Source organism: Bubalus bubalis, chromosome 8 (genome assembly GCF_019923935.1).
Source record: "Bubalus bubalis isolate 160015118507 breed Murrah chromosome 8, NDDB_SH_1, whole genome shotgun sequence".
NCBI classification, from domain to species: Eukaryota; Metazoa; Chordata; class Mammalia; order Artiodactyla; family Bovidae; genus Bubalus; species Bubalus bubalis.
In genome coordinates this window covers 48,621,177-48,640,994 of record NC_059164.1, presented here as the reverse complement: position 1 = coordinate 48,640,994, position 19,818 = coordinate 48,621,177, and the positions used below count along the sequence as shown (strand labels likewise).

The window sequence follows — 19,818 nt, the reverse complement described above, 5'->3', positions numbered from 1 at the left end:
TCCTTTATCTTCACGCTACTGTAATATATTGGTAATTATATTGGTAAATTGTATTGTAAAGCAAAGACCAAAAAAGTTGTAGATTGTAATGGTGCTTCAAAACTTGTTTGAGATAGTCAGTCCCTTGATTATGGTTATCCTATCATGTCAAATCGATTTTAGTAACTTGTATTTCATCTGATTGGTGGGAAATTTCATGTAGCATTTTTCCCTCCAGAAATAAACAGAAACACGTTTTCTAACTATCTTACAATAATAATGACAATTAGGGTGCTTTGATAAATTCTTGCCCACCTAAATGGGATTTTCTGATTTTGAGACTAACACTAGTTGCTGTGGGAACCAGATGGTATTGCAGTAGTTTAGATTACTGTGTGCCAGTGGCTTCTGGCAAGCATGCAACTGCATTCTTAAATTTCTCTACTTTCACACTTCTTTCTGCAACATCAGTCTGCCAACAAATCCATCACAGAATAGATGTTCTTGTTAAATGGTGATGAGAAAGGAGTAACCTTTCTTCCAGAGACTGTCACTTTAGGCTAAACTTTATTATTACATGCATCTAGATCATGAAAGGGAAGTAAACTTTACATAAGCTATTTTTATTTGTCATGTGTTTCTGTAAAGAAGAAAGGTGTTGTCTTAATTGCAAACAAAGTCTTGCTTGTTTGATCAAACTTTTCATCTTCTTGGTGACCTTCGTAGATCTCTTAAAAATTACCAACTTGAGGATCAAGTTTGTGAAACTACATACTTTGGGAGATAACCTTTTGGATTCCAGAATGGAAATCAGAGAAAAGTATTATTATGCGGTTTACGATATGGTGGTTCGAGGAAACTGCTTCTGCTATGGCCACGCCAGCGAGTGTGCCCCGGTGGACGGAGTCAATGAAGAAGTAGAAGGAATGGTAAGTACGTGCTCCAGGCAGCCTTCTCCTTTGTACAGGTGATTCTTTAAAGCAAATTGAAGCTAGTCTTAGCGTAAGCCTTTTTATTTTGAGTTTTATTTTGAGTTTGTCCAGACTTCCTTTTAAATTTAATAGCCTTTTGTACCATTCCAGTGGTTGATTTTTTCATTTTCTGTTTGCTGATTTTCTTGGACTGCAAGAACATGGGGACTGCTCGTTTCACAAACACTGAATTAATTTTTGAAAATTGTGGCTGCAGGCTGCCTCTGTGGTATACATTTTATACAACAAGGATTAAAAACTTTTCTCAACTGACAGTCCCATCTTGAGGAAAGATTAAAAACCACAAGCATTCCAGCCTTCATTCCAGAAAGCATAAATTGACACCAGCCCAGAGAAACTGGAAGTTTGAACCTAGAACCACAGGATACCATTTTGGAGTCAGTGAACTTTGTATCTTGATCTCCAAGTTTCATTCTTTTCCCACTTTTATGCTGTGTTTTCAAATTTTTAAAATTAGTTTTAATCAGCGTTTACTTGCTTTTCAATGTTCTACTGTGCAGCAAAGTGCATCAACTCTATGTATATATATACACGTGTGTGTGCGCTAAGGTGTTTCAGTTGTGTCAGATTCTTTGTGACCCCATGTGTTGGTGATGGACAGGGAGGCCTGGCGTGCTGCGATTCATGGGGTCGCAAAGAGTCGGACACAACTGAGCGACTGATCTGATCTGATCTGTGATCCTCTGTCTGTGGAATTCTCTAGGCAAGAATACTAGAGTGGGTTGGTATGCCCTCCATATGTGTGTGTGTGTGTATATATATATCCCCTCTTTTTTGGATTTCCTTCCCATTTTGGTCACCACAGAGCACTGAGTAGAGTTCCCTGTGCTATCCACTAGGTTCTCCTTAGTTATCTGTTCTATACATAGGATCAATAGTGTATATATATCAATCCCAAACTCCCAATTTCATCCTACACTCCTCCTTGGTGTCCATACCTTTGTTCTCTGCCTCTATTTCCGTCTTGCAAATAAGATTATCTATACTGTTTTTCTGGATTCCACATATATGCATTAATATATGATAATTGTTTTTCTCTGTGTTTTCAAATTATGTAATTTTAAAAAGGGGGACTTGGATACTTGCCAGATGGATAAAGTTAGGGTGTTTTTCCAGTTTCTAAATGAATTGATAATTCCTGTTAGAAGAGACCAGAGTTTCAGTCTTTTGCCAAAGGGTCTGGAGTAAGGACATGGCAAATGGAAATTCACATCTCGCTTTCCTGACTGTGCACCGGGGCCTCTGCTGGACCATGGGCCTCACTTCTGGATGAAAAATGTGCCTTGCTTAGTTGCTGTTGACCTTTTCAAAGAGTGTTAGTCCTCACCTACAAAGGTGAAGATGCAGGAATGAGTGTGTTCAGTTGTCTAAAACTTCTGCCTTCTCTTTCCTCCAGTTAGAACTTTTATTGCACAGAGAAAGTAAAATTTTTAACAGAGCCTAAAGGGAGAATAGATCCTTTTGATCTTATTGTTCCATCTTACAGAGAATGCCAGGTAGATGATAATTCTTCTCAGTAACAAATCCTGTGTGTAGCTAACCTCTTGTAGTCCTGTCACCCCCATGCATCTAATGGTACATTGTACTCTTGAGTCAGATGCTATAGAGTCCTGTGGTGTGGGCTTTGGGACTGTTTTTCAGTCTTTGCGAAATCACCTTGTAATTAGAGGATTTTAGTCTGCTAATCACACTCCTGTCGAGGTGGGTTCAAGGTGGACCTGTCTGTCCTGTTTCTAAATTCCATTCTGTAAAAACTAGTGTTACGTGAGGGATGGGCGTACGTGCATATTTGCTGGGTGAGAAGAATTGATTTATCATTGATGTACCTCAGGGGCTCGAGTGACAGGTGGTGTGTGCAAAAGAACACATTGTGGGCCCTTCCTCAAGCAAAATAATCTGCTTCTTTTTCTGATGTTTTATATTTTTTTCCTTGAAAATGTAAACATGGCAACTGATTAATTCTTAAAATCTCATTTTGGGTTGAAAAAATGTTTTTTAAGTGCTGAGCCAGAAGTCAAAAACCAAGCAAAGCAAGCAGAGAAAAGTTGTCTTTTGTATGGTATGGGGTAATGGTTGCAGGAAATTGAATTGGTCCTGGTGATGTATACACATTTAGTTCTCCATTATAATTTTTGTTGATTCGTATTATACTAATTTTTTTAAAACTTAAAAAAATTCTTAAATGGCTAATTTTGCTCTTCTGTGTTTTTTTAGATCAATACTTCAATAAAAATATTTATTGAGTACCTATTAAACAGTAGAAACTGTTCCTAGAGATGGGAATTAAAGCCATCAAGACAGGACTCACAGTGGGAAGGGACAAAATAAAAACAAAGCAGGACTTTGCCTGACTGTTCAGTGGTTACTACTTCATTCTATCGCTGCAGGGGACATGGGTTTGGTCCCTGGTCTGGAAACTAAGATTCCGCATGCCTCTTGCAGCCAAAAACTAAGGGGGAAAAAAATTAAAACTGAAACAGAAAATTAGAAAATAAAAACAAAGAAACCCTCATTGTAGTGAGGTAGAGATGAGTATGAAAAAGGTATGATATTTATGACTATGATATTTTCCACTGCTTGTGGGGAAGGTCTGGCCATTACTATATCTCTTACTTGGCTCTTTCCTGTTTTTGTAACTTTCAAGGTTCACGGACACTGCATGTGCAGGCATAACACCAAGGGCTTAAACTGTGAACAGTGCATGGATTTCTACCATGATTTACCTTGGAGACCCGCTGAAGGTCGAAACAGCAATGCCTGTAAAAGTAAGTCTCAGGCAGGGAATTCCGTGGAGGTCCAGTGGTTAGAACTCCAAGCATTCACTGCCAAGGGTGGTGAAAGTCCCTGGTTGGGAAACTAAAGTCCTGTAAGATATGCAGCAGTACCAAAACAACAAGAAAAAAAAGAAGTAAGTCTTAGGCAAAGGGATGTTTTGAATCAGTTCAGACCCCAGGATCCATTTTCTGAGTAGACATGCTATAATAGTACACTATTTTGCAAAAGGAAGAAAAGTTACTACCCTTTTCCCAGCCTCACCCTAATACTCCTAGGAAGCCATTATCCATTCAATCAATTAGCACTTATTAAGCAGCACCCATGTGTTTGGCAGATGTTGTGTGCCACCTGTAACACTGCACTTTTTTTAAGGCCAGATGACTGACTGAGAGAAAAATGAATGAAGACGATATTGTGGTGTGGATCCATAAGGTCTAAGAGAAATGGAGTACTTGTCAGCCTTGTTCTGTGCCAACCCAGGTGCAACCTGTGGCCTCCTTCCATCCATCCATCCACCATCCCTCCTGGTGCTATTCTCTGGGCAGAGGGGAAGTTTGAAAACCACCACCCTCCCCACCTCACACAGTGATGCTGATAGATGATCATCCCTGCAAGCACGCCTGCCTCTGACCCCACTGAGGACAGAGGGGCTAGGAGCTCAGAAACCAGTGAGGGCTGGAGTGGTCAAGGTTTTTGTTAGTAAGGACAACTAGCTGGGCCCTAGCAAGTAGTTAGGATTGTTTAGATAAAGAGGAGAAAGCAGGGGGAAGGTGGAAGGGAGTTCAGATAAGGAGAATACAAAACACAAGGCTCCTAGGACATTCTCATGATATCGTGGTTTAATTCATGATTCCATGGTTCTAGGGTTTAATCAAACCAGTGCATCCAAGGCAGGACGACGCAGTCCCTCCCTTTAGGATGGATAAGACCAGTTGTAGAGCCCTTTGAGAACTCAACTGAGTTAAGCTTCCTTGTGAGAAGACAAGAGGAGTCGATGAGGATAGTTGAGCACGAGAGGGAGATGGTTAAAGCTGTGTTGGACCAAGAGGACTCTGCCAAACAGGCTAGAGGAGAAACAGACTGACCCAAGAAGACTGGCTTGATGGCTGGTAGGGGTCTGATTCATAGAGCCTGGCCTAGGGTGGTGGTAGGAATGGGGAAGAAGAGAACCCAGCCTTCATACCATGTTCCTCAAAGCCAAGAGCCCACACAGGCTTCCCCAGGTACATATCGCCTAGAAAACCCTCTGGAGTGATGTATTCCTGTCCCACTCTGCACACAACCCAAACGAGTCCTCCACGCAGTGCAGCCTCCCTGTAGGTGAGCCTGCGAGGGGACTTCCCTCAGAGCTTTTACACTTTTCATAGCCCATTCTCTTCCAAAGAGGGCAAATGAGGTTATTTCATAAAGATCACACTTGGAAGGTTTCCAGCATGATTTAGGATTTAAACTGATGGCATAAGCAGATGTGTTTTTTCCACCGCCAGTTCCTTCTTGTCAGTTGCTGTTTTGCCTGAACTTCATCCCCAGTTTCCAAAATGAGCTTCCTTCCCATCAATCCCACCCTCCACTGGTAGTTGTATCTGACTCTTGGTGACCCTGTGAACTACAGCATGCGGGGCTTCCCTGTCCTTCACTGTCTCCCAGAGTTTGCTCAAACTCATGTCCATTGAGTAGGTGATGCCGTCCAACCATCTCATCCTCTGTCGTCCCCTTCTCCTCCACTGGTAAGTAGATTGAAAAGATTTTTCCTGACGTAGATCTTGTTTTGCAGAGTGTAACTGCAACGAACACTCCAGCTCATGCCACTTCGACATGGCAGTCTACTTGGCCACTGGCAACGTCAGCGGAGGGGTGTGTGATGACTGTCAGCACAACACGATGGGGCGCAATTGTGAGCAGTGCAAACCGTTTTACTACCAGCACCCCGAGAGAGACATCCGAGATCCTAGTCTCTGTGAACGTACGTAGGAGAAGGTCACGATGGGGCGGGGAGAGGGGGATCTGTTTGGGTCACCTTTCAGCTTGAATAGTCGAGTAGTAACCATCCTCTCAGGACTCAGTCCTAGCCTTATTTTAGCTGCTATATAGGATGCCGGGAGTGGAACTTAGTTGGTAATCCAGTCTTCTTCAGTCTATTTTTGTGAAATTTGGAGGGATGAAGGGAACATAGGTATTTCAGCAGACACACACATTGTGTTACCTGGTGCTTCTCATCCTTCTTAGAATGTACATGTGACCCAGCTGGTTCTCAGAACGGGGGAATCTGTGACAGCTACACGGACTTTTCTGCCGGTCTCATTGCCGGTCAGTGTCGGTGTAAATTATACGTGGAAGGAGAACATTGTGATATCTGCAAAGAAGGCTTCTATGGTTTAAGCGCTGAAGATCCATTTGGTTGTAAATGTAAGCACTTGTGTTAAAAAGTTTGGGAGTTCTTGTGTGCACGTAATTCCCATTTTACCTGGCAATTCTTTATCATGTTGATGACTACAGACTCACTTGGCTTGTGTTTCTTTGCTTCATTTTATCTTTAATGAAGCTTGTGCTTGCAATCCTCTGGGAACGATTCCTGGCGGGAATCCTTGTGATTCGGAGACCGGTTACTGCTACTGTAAGCGTCTGGTGACAGGACAGCATTGTGACCAGTGTCTGGTAGGTAAATCCTAATTACATGGGATGGGTGGTTTGTGAATGTGGTGTCCAGTAGAGAATGATTTTCACAGTTGTTTCGTAGGTTCTGCCTACAAAACACCCTTTTGTGTAAATCATAAAAGCCACTAGTAGACAATTCACAAAAGAGAAATTACTAATGAATAATTTTGTCAAGATATTCACCATTACTATTAGAACTGTAAAATAAAACCAGAGTGAAGTACTGTTTTTACAGACAAAACTAACAAGTTTTTTTTCAATGGTAATGCCGACTAATAAGTGAAGTCATAGTGAGAGGCTGGTACTCGAGTGCTGGTGATGAAAATACAGATTGGCTCATACTTTGCAAAAAGCATTTTGGAGATGTGTATCCATTGCCTGTAGAAATGTGCATACCCTTTGACCCAGTAATTCCACATCTGGGGATCTATCCTAATGAAATAATCAGAAAATTGGTCAAAGATGAATTCACTAGAAGACTCATAGCATCTTTTATCAATAGCAAAAAACACTTGGAAGCAACAGTAGGGAAAATATTTAAATAAATTTGGGGGTTTCTATACAGTGTGATGGTTTCCCTGCTGGTACAGCAGTAAAAAAAAAATCACCTGCCAATGCAGGAAACACCAGTTTGATCCCTGGGTTGGTAAGATCCCTTGGAGGAAGAAATGGCAACCCACTCCAGTATTCTTGCCTGGGAAATCCCGTGGACAGAGGACCCTGGTGGACTACAGTCCATGGGGAAGCAAAGAGCTGGACAGGACTTAACAACTAAGCAACAACAAAACAGTATGATATTTTGTTGCTATTGAAAATGATGGTAACACAAGAGGGAAATGCTTATGCTGGTGTTAAAAAAAGCCACAGGATGTGAGTAGTATCTTGATTATGTAGGGAAAAAGTTCATCAAGAAAAACAAAATCTGGAAGGAAGTAGACCAAAAGTTCACTATGGTGATCTGGAGAATATTTATGAAGGTAATTTTTAAAATTATTCTATGTCTTTTAAAACATTCTTGTGATTGCTTTCATAATTACTGACTTACTGCCAGAGTAATTCTAAAGAAAATTGGCATATTTGCTGCCAGCTCATGTTAATTTTTGGTTGAAGGTTATTTGCAGGGCAAAGAAACTGCTCTGATCTGGGGTTACCATGTGGCTATGTGCAATCTTCTCTGACCCCAGTGACCTGCAGCTTGCGGTTCTTTATTCTAAAATACTCACGCCTTGTGTAGGCTTTCTGCTTTCACGGTGCAAATGAACATTTGGTGGAACATCATCCAAAACACGCCGTAACTTGTCTCTTGCTGGGTCTATTGTGTAATTACAGGAACCCCTCTTTAGATGTTTAATCTTTTGTTCTGCAGCCAGAGCACTGGGGCTTAAGCAACGACTTGGATGGATGTCGACCTTGTGACTGTGACATTGGGGGAGCCTTAAACAATAGGTGAGTGGAGCTGCTCAGACAGTATTGGGCTCATCACCCCCAGGGTCCTCGTGACCTCTAGGACAAGGTGACGCTTAGCGTTTTCCTGAGAGGCAGAGTACATTTACCTTTGCTTTGAATCCGTGATAATCACTTTTACCTGTGTTCTGCTGCTGCTGCTAAGTCACTTCAGTCGTGTCTGACTCTGTGCGACCCCATAGATGGCAGCCCACCAGGCTCTCCTGGCCCTGGGATTCTCCAGGCAAGAACACTGGAGTGGGTTGCCATTTCCTTCTCCAGTGCATGAAAGTGAAAAGTGAAAGTGAAGTCGCTCAGTCGTGTCCAACTCCCAGTGACCCCATGGACTGCAGCCCACCAGGCTCCTCCATCCATGGGAGTTACCAGGCAAAAGTACTGGAGTGGGGTGCCATTGCAAAGATTTTTAAAGATTGATTCATTCCAAGAGTTAGCTTTGAAGCCTTCTCTAGTCTGTTTATGTTTCTTGGTTTTTAATAGTGTTACTTGTTTTGTATTTTACTTTTCTGGTCTGGTTTGTTTTGTTTTTTTTTTTTTTGGTCACACAGCTTATGGGATCTTAGTTCCCTGACCTGGGATTCAACCCGGGCCATAGCAGTGAAGGTATTGAGTCCTAACCACTGGACCGCCAGGGAACTCCCTTATTATTTTTTAAATTATAAACACAGTACATGCCCATGGCTTAAAAAGATTCAGACAGCTCATGTAGGTATCCTGCCTTTTTTCTCCACTGAGTTCCGTTGCCTTAAAGTGCCGCTGTTAGCAATTCCTTGTATGTCTCTAGAAAATAAAAATGGTGCTCAGAATACATCTTAAAACTGACCATTTCTTTTCTCTCATTTCTTTTGAAATAACATGTTGGGTGTTATTTTTTAAATAGACAGTACAAAGAAATAAAAATTGCCCAGGATTTCCTACTTAGTTGTACAAACTTTTTTTATAAATCAAAATAATATGTGTATGTACGTTACTCTGCAACTTGCTTTTTTAATCTAGAGATCTGTTTTTCATATCAGCATCAATTTTATCTCCCTTTTTTTGTATTCTGTCATGTGATAGTGCTATGATTTATTGATTTTATTATTATTATTATTTTAAATGTTGTAGAGACGTTCCCCATGGTTCAGTGATTAAGACTGAGCTTCCACGGCAGAGTGTGTGGGTTTGCTCTCTGGTCAGGAACTAAGATCCCACATGGCACGTGGTGCATACCAAACAGAAATGTTGCGCTTAATATCCTTGTGGGTAATCTTGATGAATGTTTGTAGACATGTCTATAGATTGGATTCCCAGTGATGGAACAGCTAAGTCAAAGTGCATGTATATTTTCTATTTTACTGGAGATGTCAGGTTGTTCTCCAGACAGATGGTGCTAATCTGTTTTCTTCTCAACTGGTTACAAAGTACTGTTTTCTCCCATCTCCACCAGCAGCTGGTATCATCAAATCTTTTATTTTTCACCAATCTAAAAGACAAAAAGTGGAGTCCCATTTGATTTGTGTAAGGACTCTTTTCATTTTCTTCTTCATTCTTTCTTTCTTTTTTTTTTTTTTTACAACTTTCAAGTACATTAATGAAAATTACATACAATAATTTTAGGGACTTAAATATGTTGGCATTCCTTGAATCAATGAGATATGATACTCTCCCCGAAATGATCAAAATACACATTTTGGCAAGATGTTAAATTTGTCGGAGTTGGATTTATTACCTTTGAGTCAGAGAGAATTCTGGTCTCTGTGTGTTACTGGATCAGATTCAGAACATCTGGTAAAAATAGTGTAAGTGACTGTTGGGAGGATAGACAGATGTTTCCTTGTGGCCTTGAATCTTGCCTGGGAGAATGTGCTGAGTTCATTGAGTAAGCCTCATGGATTCAAAAATTGACTCTCTAACAAGAAGTTTTTCCCAACACTGTAATAGTCTACTTGGGAAGGAATGAGACTTTAAGCAGCAAGAACATGTTCTGTTTGGCCTCTGTAGTTGATTTGTTCTGTTCCAGATCATGTAGTAAACTCAGGACGGCACGTAGCCCTCGGAACTCAGGGTGAATGTCCGTTCTTAGAAAACCGCCAGAGGGGAGGAAGCGAGAATAAGTCCATAAAAGCGGAAAGAGACCAGTTGCTCCCTCTGTTAATGAAATCAGTTCTGACTTTCCTTGGTGACTCCCAGAACACATGCTGATAAATCATTCCTTTAGTAACCAAGTCCTCAATTCAAAGCTGTCATCACTACGAAAATCCTTCTTAATTAGAGGAAAGCAGCACACTTACTTCTCCAAATTATGTCCTAAACTCAGGAATGTCCTGTTCCTAATGCCGTGTCTCTGTCTCTTCCACACCATGCTTCCTGTCTCTAAATCCACCCACACACAGCCCCTGGCCTACCCTTCCAGTCTCCTGCAAAACTGTATAAAAACCAGAATGTGCTAGTCAAGAGCTTGTGAAGCAACACATTTCAGTCAAGTTTTGTTTTTGTCTTTTTTATTGGAGTATAGTTGATTCACAGTGTTGTGTTAGTGTCTGCTCTACAGTAAAGTGAATCAGTTGTACATATATCCTTTAGTGAAGCTTTTAAAGCGGGTAATTTGATCTTTCTAGGGTGATGGACGAGACAGCTGCCTTATCTTTTGGCATCATTGGTGGGGAAAAAAGAAACCTTAAAAAAGCCTCTAGTCTTGAGATTCTTCAGTATTTTGTAGTGATCCTGTTCGTTTTTTTACTTTATTTATTTGGCTGCTCCAGGTCAGAGTTGTGGCATGTGGGATCTAGTTCCCTGACTCAGGGATTGAACCCAGGCCCCCTGCATTGGGGGTGAGGAGTCTTAGCCACCAGACCACCAGGAAAGTCCCTGTAGTGATCCTTTTCAAGGCTGTTTTTCCCCACAAGGACTTTAAGAATCTCACAGGGGTGATAGAGGCCCTGCCTTCTAAAGCACTTATTCTACTAGAATACTCTGTGCATAGCGGATACTCAGAGTTACACTTTCTGAATTGTTTTGTTACAAGCACTCAAATATCTTCCCCTGACAATATTACTTTGCTCTGCCTCAGACCCATGTTGAATAAACATTGATCGAGTCAAAGAATTTGAGAAACTAGATTTTTATGATATAAAAATCAAACGCACTCTTCCTGGGAGACGCAGTCTCTAAATCAATCCCAAACATTCCTTAGTTACTTTGGCCAGGGCCAGAGTAACTGTAAAGTCATGAAGTGGAAAAAGTTTTTTAATGTTTTTGTTTAATGAGCCGAATGACTTTTGGTAGTACAATAAAAGTGTAGTAATCCATGTCTATTATGTTGACAGCTAGTCTCAACTTTTGAATATTTTAAAGTAAGGTCTGATTTGTTTAAATAATGTGACTCAAGCCAGGTTAATGACGTTTTGCCTAGTAGATAACCCACTTTAATTAATAAATAAGAGTGCATGCTAAGTAAATGCTACTTGCAAATATTTAAAAACACTGAAAAATATAAATATCTTGGCAGCATCCTTTGTAATTATTTCATCAGTGTTGTTTAGGACTTTGGTATCTGGCTTGAAGCCCACCACTTTTTTGAAGACCTCTCCTTCCTAGGCTTAAGTCCCCCAACCTTCCTTTGATGTGAGAACATGTTACTTCTGCATCTGTATTAGCACTGATTCTGCTTTGTTATAGCTGCTTGTATTTAGAAGATCTCTTTGAACAGGGATTGTGTCGTACCTGTTTTTGCATCTCCTTTTGTCCCCAGCATAGTGATAACGTGCTCAGCAAATGAAGAACTGAAATTTATTGTACTCTGAAACCGGAGCAGAAGTCAGTAGATATTTTCATCAGTGTATTGAATGATCCTGATGTATTAATTAACCCTTTGTTAATTGCTATGGCAGCTGGGCATAGAGAGGTTCTAGAACACAGGTCCTACTCTTTAAAAAAGTATTCTATTGGGGGTGGGGATTGGTTGAGGGGATGGAAAAGCTACTCTGGATAAAACGTATGACGCTGACTGCTCATCACTGTGGAACCAATTCTTATTTGTAATCTGAATTTTGGAGATTTCAGTGTTGAACAGAGGAGTGGGTTTTGTCCTTTAATGTTTTTCTTTTGCTTAACTTCTTAGTAGTAAGGTTGAGATTGCACAGTATTTTCCCTGCTCATCACTGTTTAAATGAGTTTTCCTTCTACTAGTCCTTAGTTTCTACATTTATGAGAAATCTGTGTTTTTGAAAAATGATGTTTTAAAAAATTTTTATTTTATTATAGTTGATTTACAATGTTGCATTAATTTCTGCTGTACAATAAAGTGATTCAGTTATATGTGTATATATCAGATCAGATCAGTCGCTCAGTCGTGTCCGACTCTTTGCAACCCCATGATTCGCAGCACGCCAAGCCTCCCTGTCCATCGCCAACTCCCGGAGTTCACCCAGATTCATGTCCATCGAGTCAGTGGTGCCATCCAGCCATCTCATCCTCTGTCGTCCCCTTCTCCTCTTGCCCCCAATACCTCCCAGCATCAGAGTCTTTTCCAGTGAGTCAACTCATCGCATGAGGTGGCCAAAGTACTGGAGTTTCAGCTTTAGCATCATTCCTTCCAAAGAAATCCCAGGGCTGATCTCCTTTAGAATGGACTGGTTGGATCTCCTTGCAGTCCAAGGGACTCTCAGGAGTCTTCTCCAACACCACAGTTCAAAAGCATCAATTCTTCGGCGCTCAGCCTTCTTCACAGTCCAACTCTCACATCCATACATGACCACAGGAAAAACCATAGCCTTGACTAGATGGACCTTTATTGGTAAAGTAATGTCTCTGCTTTTGAATATGCTATCTAGGTTGGTCATAATTTTCCTTCCAAGGAGTAAGCGTCTTTTAATTTCATGGCTGCAGTCACCATCTGCAGTGATTTTGGAGCCCAGAAAAATAAAGTCTGACACTGTTTCCACTGTTTCCCCATCTATTTCCCATGAAGTGATGGGACCGGATGCCATGATCTTCGTTTTCTGAATGGTGAGCCTTAAGCCAACTTTTTCACTCTCCACTTTCACCTTCATCAAGAGGCTTTTGAGTTCCTCTTCATTTTCTGCCATAAGGGTGGTGTCATCTGCATATCTGAGGTTATTGATATTTCTCCCGGCAATCTTGATTCCAGCTTGTGTTTCTTCCAGTCCAGCATTTCTCATGATGTACTCTGCATATAAGTTAAATAAACAGGGTGACAATATACAGCCTTGACGTACTCCTTTTCCTATTTGGAACCAGTCTGTTGTTCCATGTCCAGTTCTAACTGTTGCTTCCTGACCTGCATACAAATTTCTCAAGAGGCAGATCAGGTGGTCTGGTATTCCCATCTCTTTCAGAATTTTCCACAGTTTATTTTATGGGATATTGTGGTGTATCCCAGGATACTGAATATAGTTCCCCAGGATACAGTACGACCTTGTTGTTTATCCATTTTATATGTAATAGTTTGCATCTGCTAATCCCAAACTCCCAAAGCACCCCTCCCCTACTACCCTCTCCCTTGGCAACCACAAATCTGTTTTCTATATCTGAGAATCTGTTTCTGTTTCATAGATAGGTTCATTTGTGTCATATTTTAGATTCCACAAATGATATCATATGATATTTGTCTTTCTGTCTGACTTACTTCACTTAGTATGGTAATCTCTAGGTCCATCCATGTTGCTGCAAATGGGATTATTTCATTCTTTTTATGGCTGAGTAGTATTCTATTGTGTGTATATGTGTGTGTGTGTATATATATACACACCACATCTTTCTTCATTCATCTGTCAGTAGATATTTAGGTTATTTGCACGTCTTGGCTATTATGAATAGTGCTGTTCTGAACATAGAGGTGCATATATCTTTTTGAATTACAGTTTGTCCAAGTATATTCCTAGGAGTAGAATTGCTGGATCATATGGCAGCTCTATTATAATTTCCTGAGGAATCTCCACACTGTTGTCCATACCGGCTGCACCAATTTCCATTCCTACCAACAGTGTAGGAGGGTTGCCTTTTGAGAAATAATCTTGGCCTTTATCCTTTGAGGAAAAAGTAGGGCTTCATTAGGTTTCTGTTGGAGCCATAACAAATTACCACCACCACTTAGCGGCCTAAAGCAACATAAATTTAAGACCTTACAGTCTGTTTCCACCTGCAGGCTCTGGGGAGGCTCTTTCCTGCTCACTTGCACTGTTGGCAGAATTCAGTTCCTCTGGGTTGCAGGATGCAGTTCCCGTTTTCCTGCTGGCTGTCAGCGGAGGGCCGTTCCCACCTTCTTGAGGCTGCCCACATTCCTTGACTCATGACTCCTTTCTTTCACCTTCATAACCAGTGACGATGGGTCACATCCTCCTCGTGGGACAGCTCTGATCTTCTCCTCTGCTTTTAAGGATTCATGTGATTTGCTTGGGCCCACCTGGGTAACCTACGGTAATCTCCCATCTCAAGGTCCTTAAGCTTGGTCCCATCAGGAAAGTCTTTTGTACCACATGAAGGTAACATGGCCATAGAATCCAGGGGTGAGGACATGGAGGACATGGGCATCTTTGGGAGCCATTTTTCTGCCTGCCACAGGCCCTGATTTATTTGTTTTATGTCATTACTCTACCTAACTGGCCCAATGAATTGCATCTGTATCTAGTTGTAGATAAATTGGTGAAGGGAACTTGTATAATTATCAAGGGTATATTTCTATCTGAAATGATCTTTGCTTGAACACAGGAAAGAACAATGACACATACTAAATCTTTGTCTCCACTCTGGAGGAGGCGATATTTGAGCTTCCAGTGAAGGCACAGATGGGATGAGTGTGGCGTGGTAGAGACCTGGTCTGCCTTTGACCGTGTCTGCTCCCGGCCCTTCTGTCTTCTCTGGGCCACCTCTGTCTTGGTGTCCCCTCAGCTCCTCACTCAGATGAGCATTGTCTTTGCTCTTAGCTCTGGGTGGGCACTTCCTGCATTTTATTTTGCTATATTGGTCAATTGCTCTTTTTTGTTTATACCACCAATTAGATTGGAAGTTCTTTAGGACAGGGACAATTTTTTTCTCCCCTTTTTCTTTCTCCGTTTCATTTTAAGGGAAATAATAGACTAACAAGGAAGGAAGGATTTGTTCAGAAGAGAATTGACAGAGGCTTTTCCGGTGGTCCAGTGGTTAAGACTCCATGCTTCCATAGCAGGGGGCTCTGGTTTGATCGCTGTTCGGGGAACTAAATCCTGCATGCTGCACAGTGAGCCAAAAAAGAGAGAGCTGACAATGAACTGAAAGGGGAGAGTATCAACACCAGGAAGCACAGCTGCCAGGGCTAATATTTGCTCAGTAAATATTTATAAAAGAGTATGAGTGTGACTCGGCTAAAGCCAAGGATGGGCACCGGGAAGAAAAGCAGTTGTTTTCAGAGGAGAGGTTATAGAGGCTGCTGGAAGCCAGGTAGAGACACCATGACTTGGTAGAAGAAGAAACAGTGGTAGCGTTTTGTGTTGTGGGCTTTTGTGAAGTGATGAAGGTGGGGCTCTGGGAAGACTCATTTGGCTTTGTAAAAGGATGGATGGGGTGGAGGAGAGAGAGGAGCTGGAGAGGTCAACTTGGGAGGTGAATAGAGTGACAGGTGTGGAGTGATGACATAGGGTACTAGGGTAGCCACAGTGACAAGAGGAAATGGCTGAGTCGAGAACCATCTTGAAATAACATGTGTTGTATTAAGGATAAAGGAAAGGGATGATTATGTCTCACCTACATCAGAAATTTTTTTTAATTGAAATATAGTTGATTTTCAGTATTGTGTTAATTTGTGCTGTACAGCAAAGTGATTGTTATATATACATACAGTCTTTTTCATTATGGTTTATCATGGGATAGTGAATCTAGTTCCCTTTTCTATACGGTAAGACCTTGTTGTTAATCCATTCATGTAACAGTTTGCATCTACTACCTGCAAATTCCCAATCCATCCCACCCCACCCCACCTCCCCTTGGTAACCATACGTCTGTTCAACAACAGAGGAATTTTAAATCTGCTGATAGAAATAGCAGAGCTGAAGGTAGATCAGTGTGTGAGGTGATGAATAGCTTGGGACAATATGAATTAGAGGTAACAGCTGGACAAATCATGGAAATGCCCCACGCATGACTGAAGGTGGACAACCAGAGCGAAGTTCCGAGGGGTGAGGGCCACCTGCATGGGGGCAGGTAAAGCCTTTGGTGAATGAGTTCCCCAAAGGAGTAAGTGTTGAATGGGAGCCACACCTACTGGCAACAGGAGTTCAAGTGTGCAGACACGGGCGTGTGGCTGCGGGGCCGACATGAGGGGAATTCCCTTCACAAGGTCAGGTTCTCATGAGTCGTTTCTCCTTTAGAATTGTGCTGCAAATAAAAGTACTTCAGGAGTGTGCCCACCTCTCCTTCCTTACCTTCATTTGCTTGTTCTCTAGTGGTGGATAGCATAGAAAGGATTTGTGTGTGTTCTTCTTGGGTGGTTCATGTTTGAGACATTTGTTCCCTTAGTAAACATCTGCTGGGAGGAAGGGATTTTCTTTTGTCCATATGATGTCATGCCTGATGCCTGAATTTTGGAAAATGGGTGTTGTTGGTTAGATTATGTTTAAAGAAGGTTAGATCCTAATTGGAGCAAGCTTTCTTCCTCTCTGGGAATAGATTTAAAGTAACAATTCCAAATCGTGTCTTGATTTTAATGAAGTAAAGATGGGTCCATGTAATTCAGGGTTTTTTTGTTTGTTTTTTTTTATTGAAGTATATTTGAGTTACAATGTTTTAGGTGTCCTGCAAAATGATCCATATATATATATATATATATTCTGTTTCAGACTTGTTTTCCATTATAGATTATTACAAGATAGTGACTATAGTTCCCTGTGCTATAGGTTCTTGTTGTTTCCCTATTTTATATATAGCAGTGTGTATCTGTCGATCCCAGACTCCTAATTTATCCCTTCCCCTCCTCTTTCCCCTTTGGTGACCATAAGTTTGCTTTCTGTGTAATTCAGTTTTATCCTGTACATAAACTCCTGTTACCAGGGAAAAGACAGACAAACGTAGGCTGAGGACCAAATGAGTATGTTACAGTTGAGGCCTTTATTACCTAAATAATGACCAATAACACAAAAGCACTGTTTCCATTAAATAGTATTTTTCTTTTTAAAATTCAGAACACCTATCTTTCATGCATTTATTTCTTGAACCAATGTTTGGGTGTGTCTGTGTTGCTGAGCACTGGGCCAGCTGGGGGGTTGGGCAGGGTAACTGAGGTGAGTCAGGCACAGTCCAGGCCTTCAAAGAGTTTCCTGTCAATTCAGGGGTTAGATAGGTCTATCAATAATTGTACAACAAGAGAGAAAGTAATAAATGTCTTAGTACAGAGCACAAACAATTGAGGCCTCAGAAAGCACCATTTGAGAACAGGAGAGGGAGGGAACCAAACAAGCCTTCAGGAAAGGATGATGGTTGAAAAATTAGGAGAATTTGAAGACACAGTGCCTCAAATGTAATGAACCCTACTTCAGGACCAGCTTAGTTGTTGACGTTTCTCCTGCAAGGAGGTGATGGCGTGAAGGAGAAGGTGGTTCCTTCTATGGGATGGGGAGTGACAGTCAGGAAACATGGTGCCTGAGCTGAATCTTGCGAGAAGAATGGGTAGGTCTTTGCTGGGTAAATGAGGGAGCGGGACATTCCAGCCTGCAGGAACAGGAGAAACAAAGGGAAAAGGTCATGTGTCCCCCAGCGCCCTGGAGAAATTCAGTCACTCAGTGTGGTGGGAGAGGTGAGGAGAAGCCAGAAAGGAAGAGGAGGGCCAAACTAGGGGGCAGGGGATAGCGGGGGCCTGGCGCACTGCCCCAAGGCCATTGCACCTGGAAGTGTTATGGTTAATGCATCTCAGAAAGGTCATTGGGGCAGTTCTGGGGAAGGTGGAAGTTCTGGTTGAAAGTTGGAAGACTGGCAATAAGGATACCAGTTAGAAGACTTTAACTGCTTTTACCATGAATGAGAGAGGGAAGAAAGGCATAGCCTAGTCAGTGGGAAGTGGGGAGAGACACCCAAGATGCTAGGAAGGGCTATCACATAATTTGGCCCTTGATTGGTTACAAAGAGGGAATCTAGAGGATACCTTCTGATTTCTGACATGGCTGATGCAATGGTGGGTAGTATCTTCTCCCAAGGCAGGGATTGGGTGCTACCCTCTTGGATCCGTGATTAGCCTCTGGGACCACTGAGTTGGAGCTATCCTTCTGAGAGTTGGATATTTAGATGTCAGGCCCAGGAAAGGGGTTGTATTTGCCAAAGACATATGTTCTTGCATTGGCAAGAACATATGTGATAGCTACAAAAACACCGCCGTGGCACATATGGAGCAGGGTAGAGCACAGGGGAGAGAAACTGAAAGGTCAGGTTACTGAGACCTTTCAACCTCAGGTGCTGTGCTTGGTTACTCAGTTGTGTCCAATTCTTTGTGACCCCCATGGACTATAGCCTGCTAGGCACCTCTGTCCATGGGGATTCTCCAGGCAAAAATACGGGAGTGGGTTGCCATGCCCTCCTCCAGGGGAGCTTCCTAACCCAGGGATCAAACCTAGGTCTCCCACATTGTAGGCAGATGCTTTACCATCTGAGCCACCAGGGAAGCTCGGGAGTTTGGGATTAATTGGTAGGCAATGTTTTTTCCATGTACTTACTTTCAGAATGGAGTAAGAATACCCTCCTGAGTACTTCACCCCATTTACCGTTTAATGGCAAACATGGGTCTGCTTCCAGTGGGTTCACTGATGGATGTGGTGAGCACCGCTGACCCTCTGCTTCCTTGCCAGTTGCTCTGCAGAGTCGGGCCAGTGCCTGTGCCGACCCCACATGATCGGACGTCAGTGCAGCGAAGTGGAATCTGGCTACTACTTCACCACCTTGGATCACTACATCTACGAAGCAGAAGAAGCCAACTTCGGGCCTGTAAGTAGGGGTGTGCTTGCCAGGTGGGTAAAGCAGAGTGGAGGGGGGCAGTAATGTGATACACACATTTTGTAAAGAGACTAGGTAAGGAGCATCTTATCAGTGAGCATGAAGCAAGGATCAGGACCAGGCCTTCTTGAGAATAGTCCTATTTAAAACTAGGTAAATCCATCACTCAGAAAGACTTGAAAACATTCAGTAATAAGGCTATTTGTGTTTTTAAGGGGGTTGGTTTTTCGGTGTTTTTTTTTTCTATTCTCTACTGACATTCCAAAGTTATTGAGCTAGTATAGTTAACATTCAGAGTATATTGTTTCAGTTTTCTATTGCTGTATAACAGCTATCCCAAAAGTTAGTGGCTTAAAATACATGTCTGGCACTTCAGCTGGGGTGGCAGAAAGAGCTGAAGGCTGGCTGAGCACTGTTCTCCAAACAGCTGTCTTGAGCTTCTTCACAGCGTGAAGAGTAGTGAGACTTCTGCCAGGGCATCTGGCTTCCAAGAAGGAGGAAACAGAAACTGCCAGGTCTCTTAAGGTCTGGGCTAAGAAGACCCAAAAGGTCATTTTTTCACGTTTTGCTGGTTACAAGTCACAAGGCCAGACCAGATTCGATAGCAGGGGAACATAGTTTTCCCCTCTAGATGGTGAAGCCACACCCACGTTCATTATAGGTGAGGACAGACTTCATCTTTGGAGGTGACTAATCACAGGTATTATATGTAATCCTGTGAACACACTCAAAGTCACCCTTGAGTTAAGCAACTCACATTGATCCATTCTCAATCTCATTGACCATCAGAATTCACTCATCAGTAGTGAACATTCATGACTGTATCGCATTTCCTCATTTGTACCTGGAGCTTGAAAGAAATGCCAATGAGAATGACAGAAATACACCCATAGATATTGGGCTAGTCTTGTAGAAATGCAGAATATACCTGGTCACTCCTAGGCTTGCTCATAACAGCATTTGGGATGTTCTCTTTCCTTCCTTCATGCTCATTCCCCTGGTT

General features: G+C 42.0%; 1 protein-coding gene across 1 annotated transcript in view; it reads left to right on the top strand.

Moving 5' to 3' along the window:
- The window catches only part of LAMB1 (laminin subunit beta 1), a 78,121-nt gene that overhangs the window by 21,159 nt on the left and 37,144 nt on the right, over nucleotides 1–19,818 (top strand). The window contains exons 8-14 of the mRNA XM_006046423.4: nucleotides 706–908; nucleotides 3,616–3,736; nucleotides 5,521–5,709; nucleotides 5,973–6,152; nucleotides 6,289–6,401; nucleotides 7,768–7,847; nucleotides 18,671–18,806. Coding sequence (XP_006046485.3) covers nucleotides 706–908; nucleotides 3,616–3,736; nucleotides 5,521–5,709; nucleotides 5,973–6,152; nucleotides 6,289–6,401; nucleotides 7,768–7,847; nucleotides 18,671–18,806 — 1,022 coding nt within the window. The remainder of the gene's footprint in view (nucleotides 1–705; nucleotides 909–3,615; nucleotides 3,737–5,520; nucleotides 5,710–5,972; nucleotides 6,153–6,288; nucleotides 6,402–7,767; nucleotides 7,848–18,670; nucleotides 18,807–19,818) is intronic.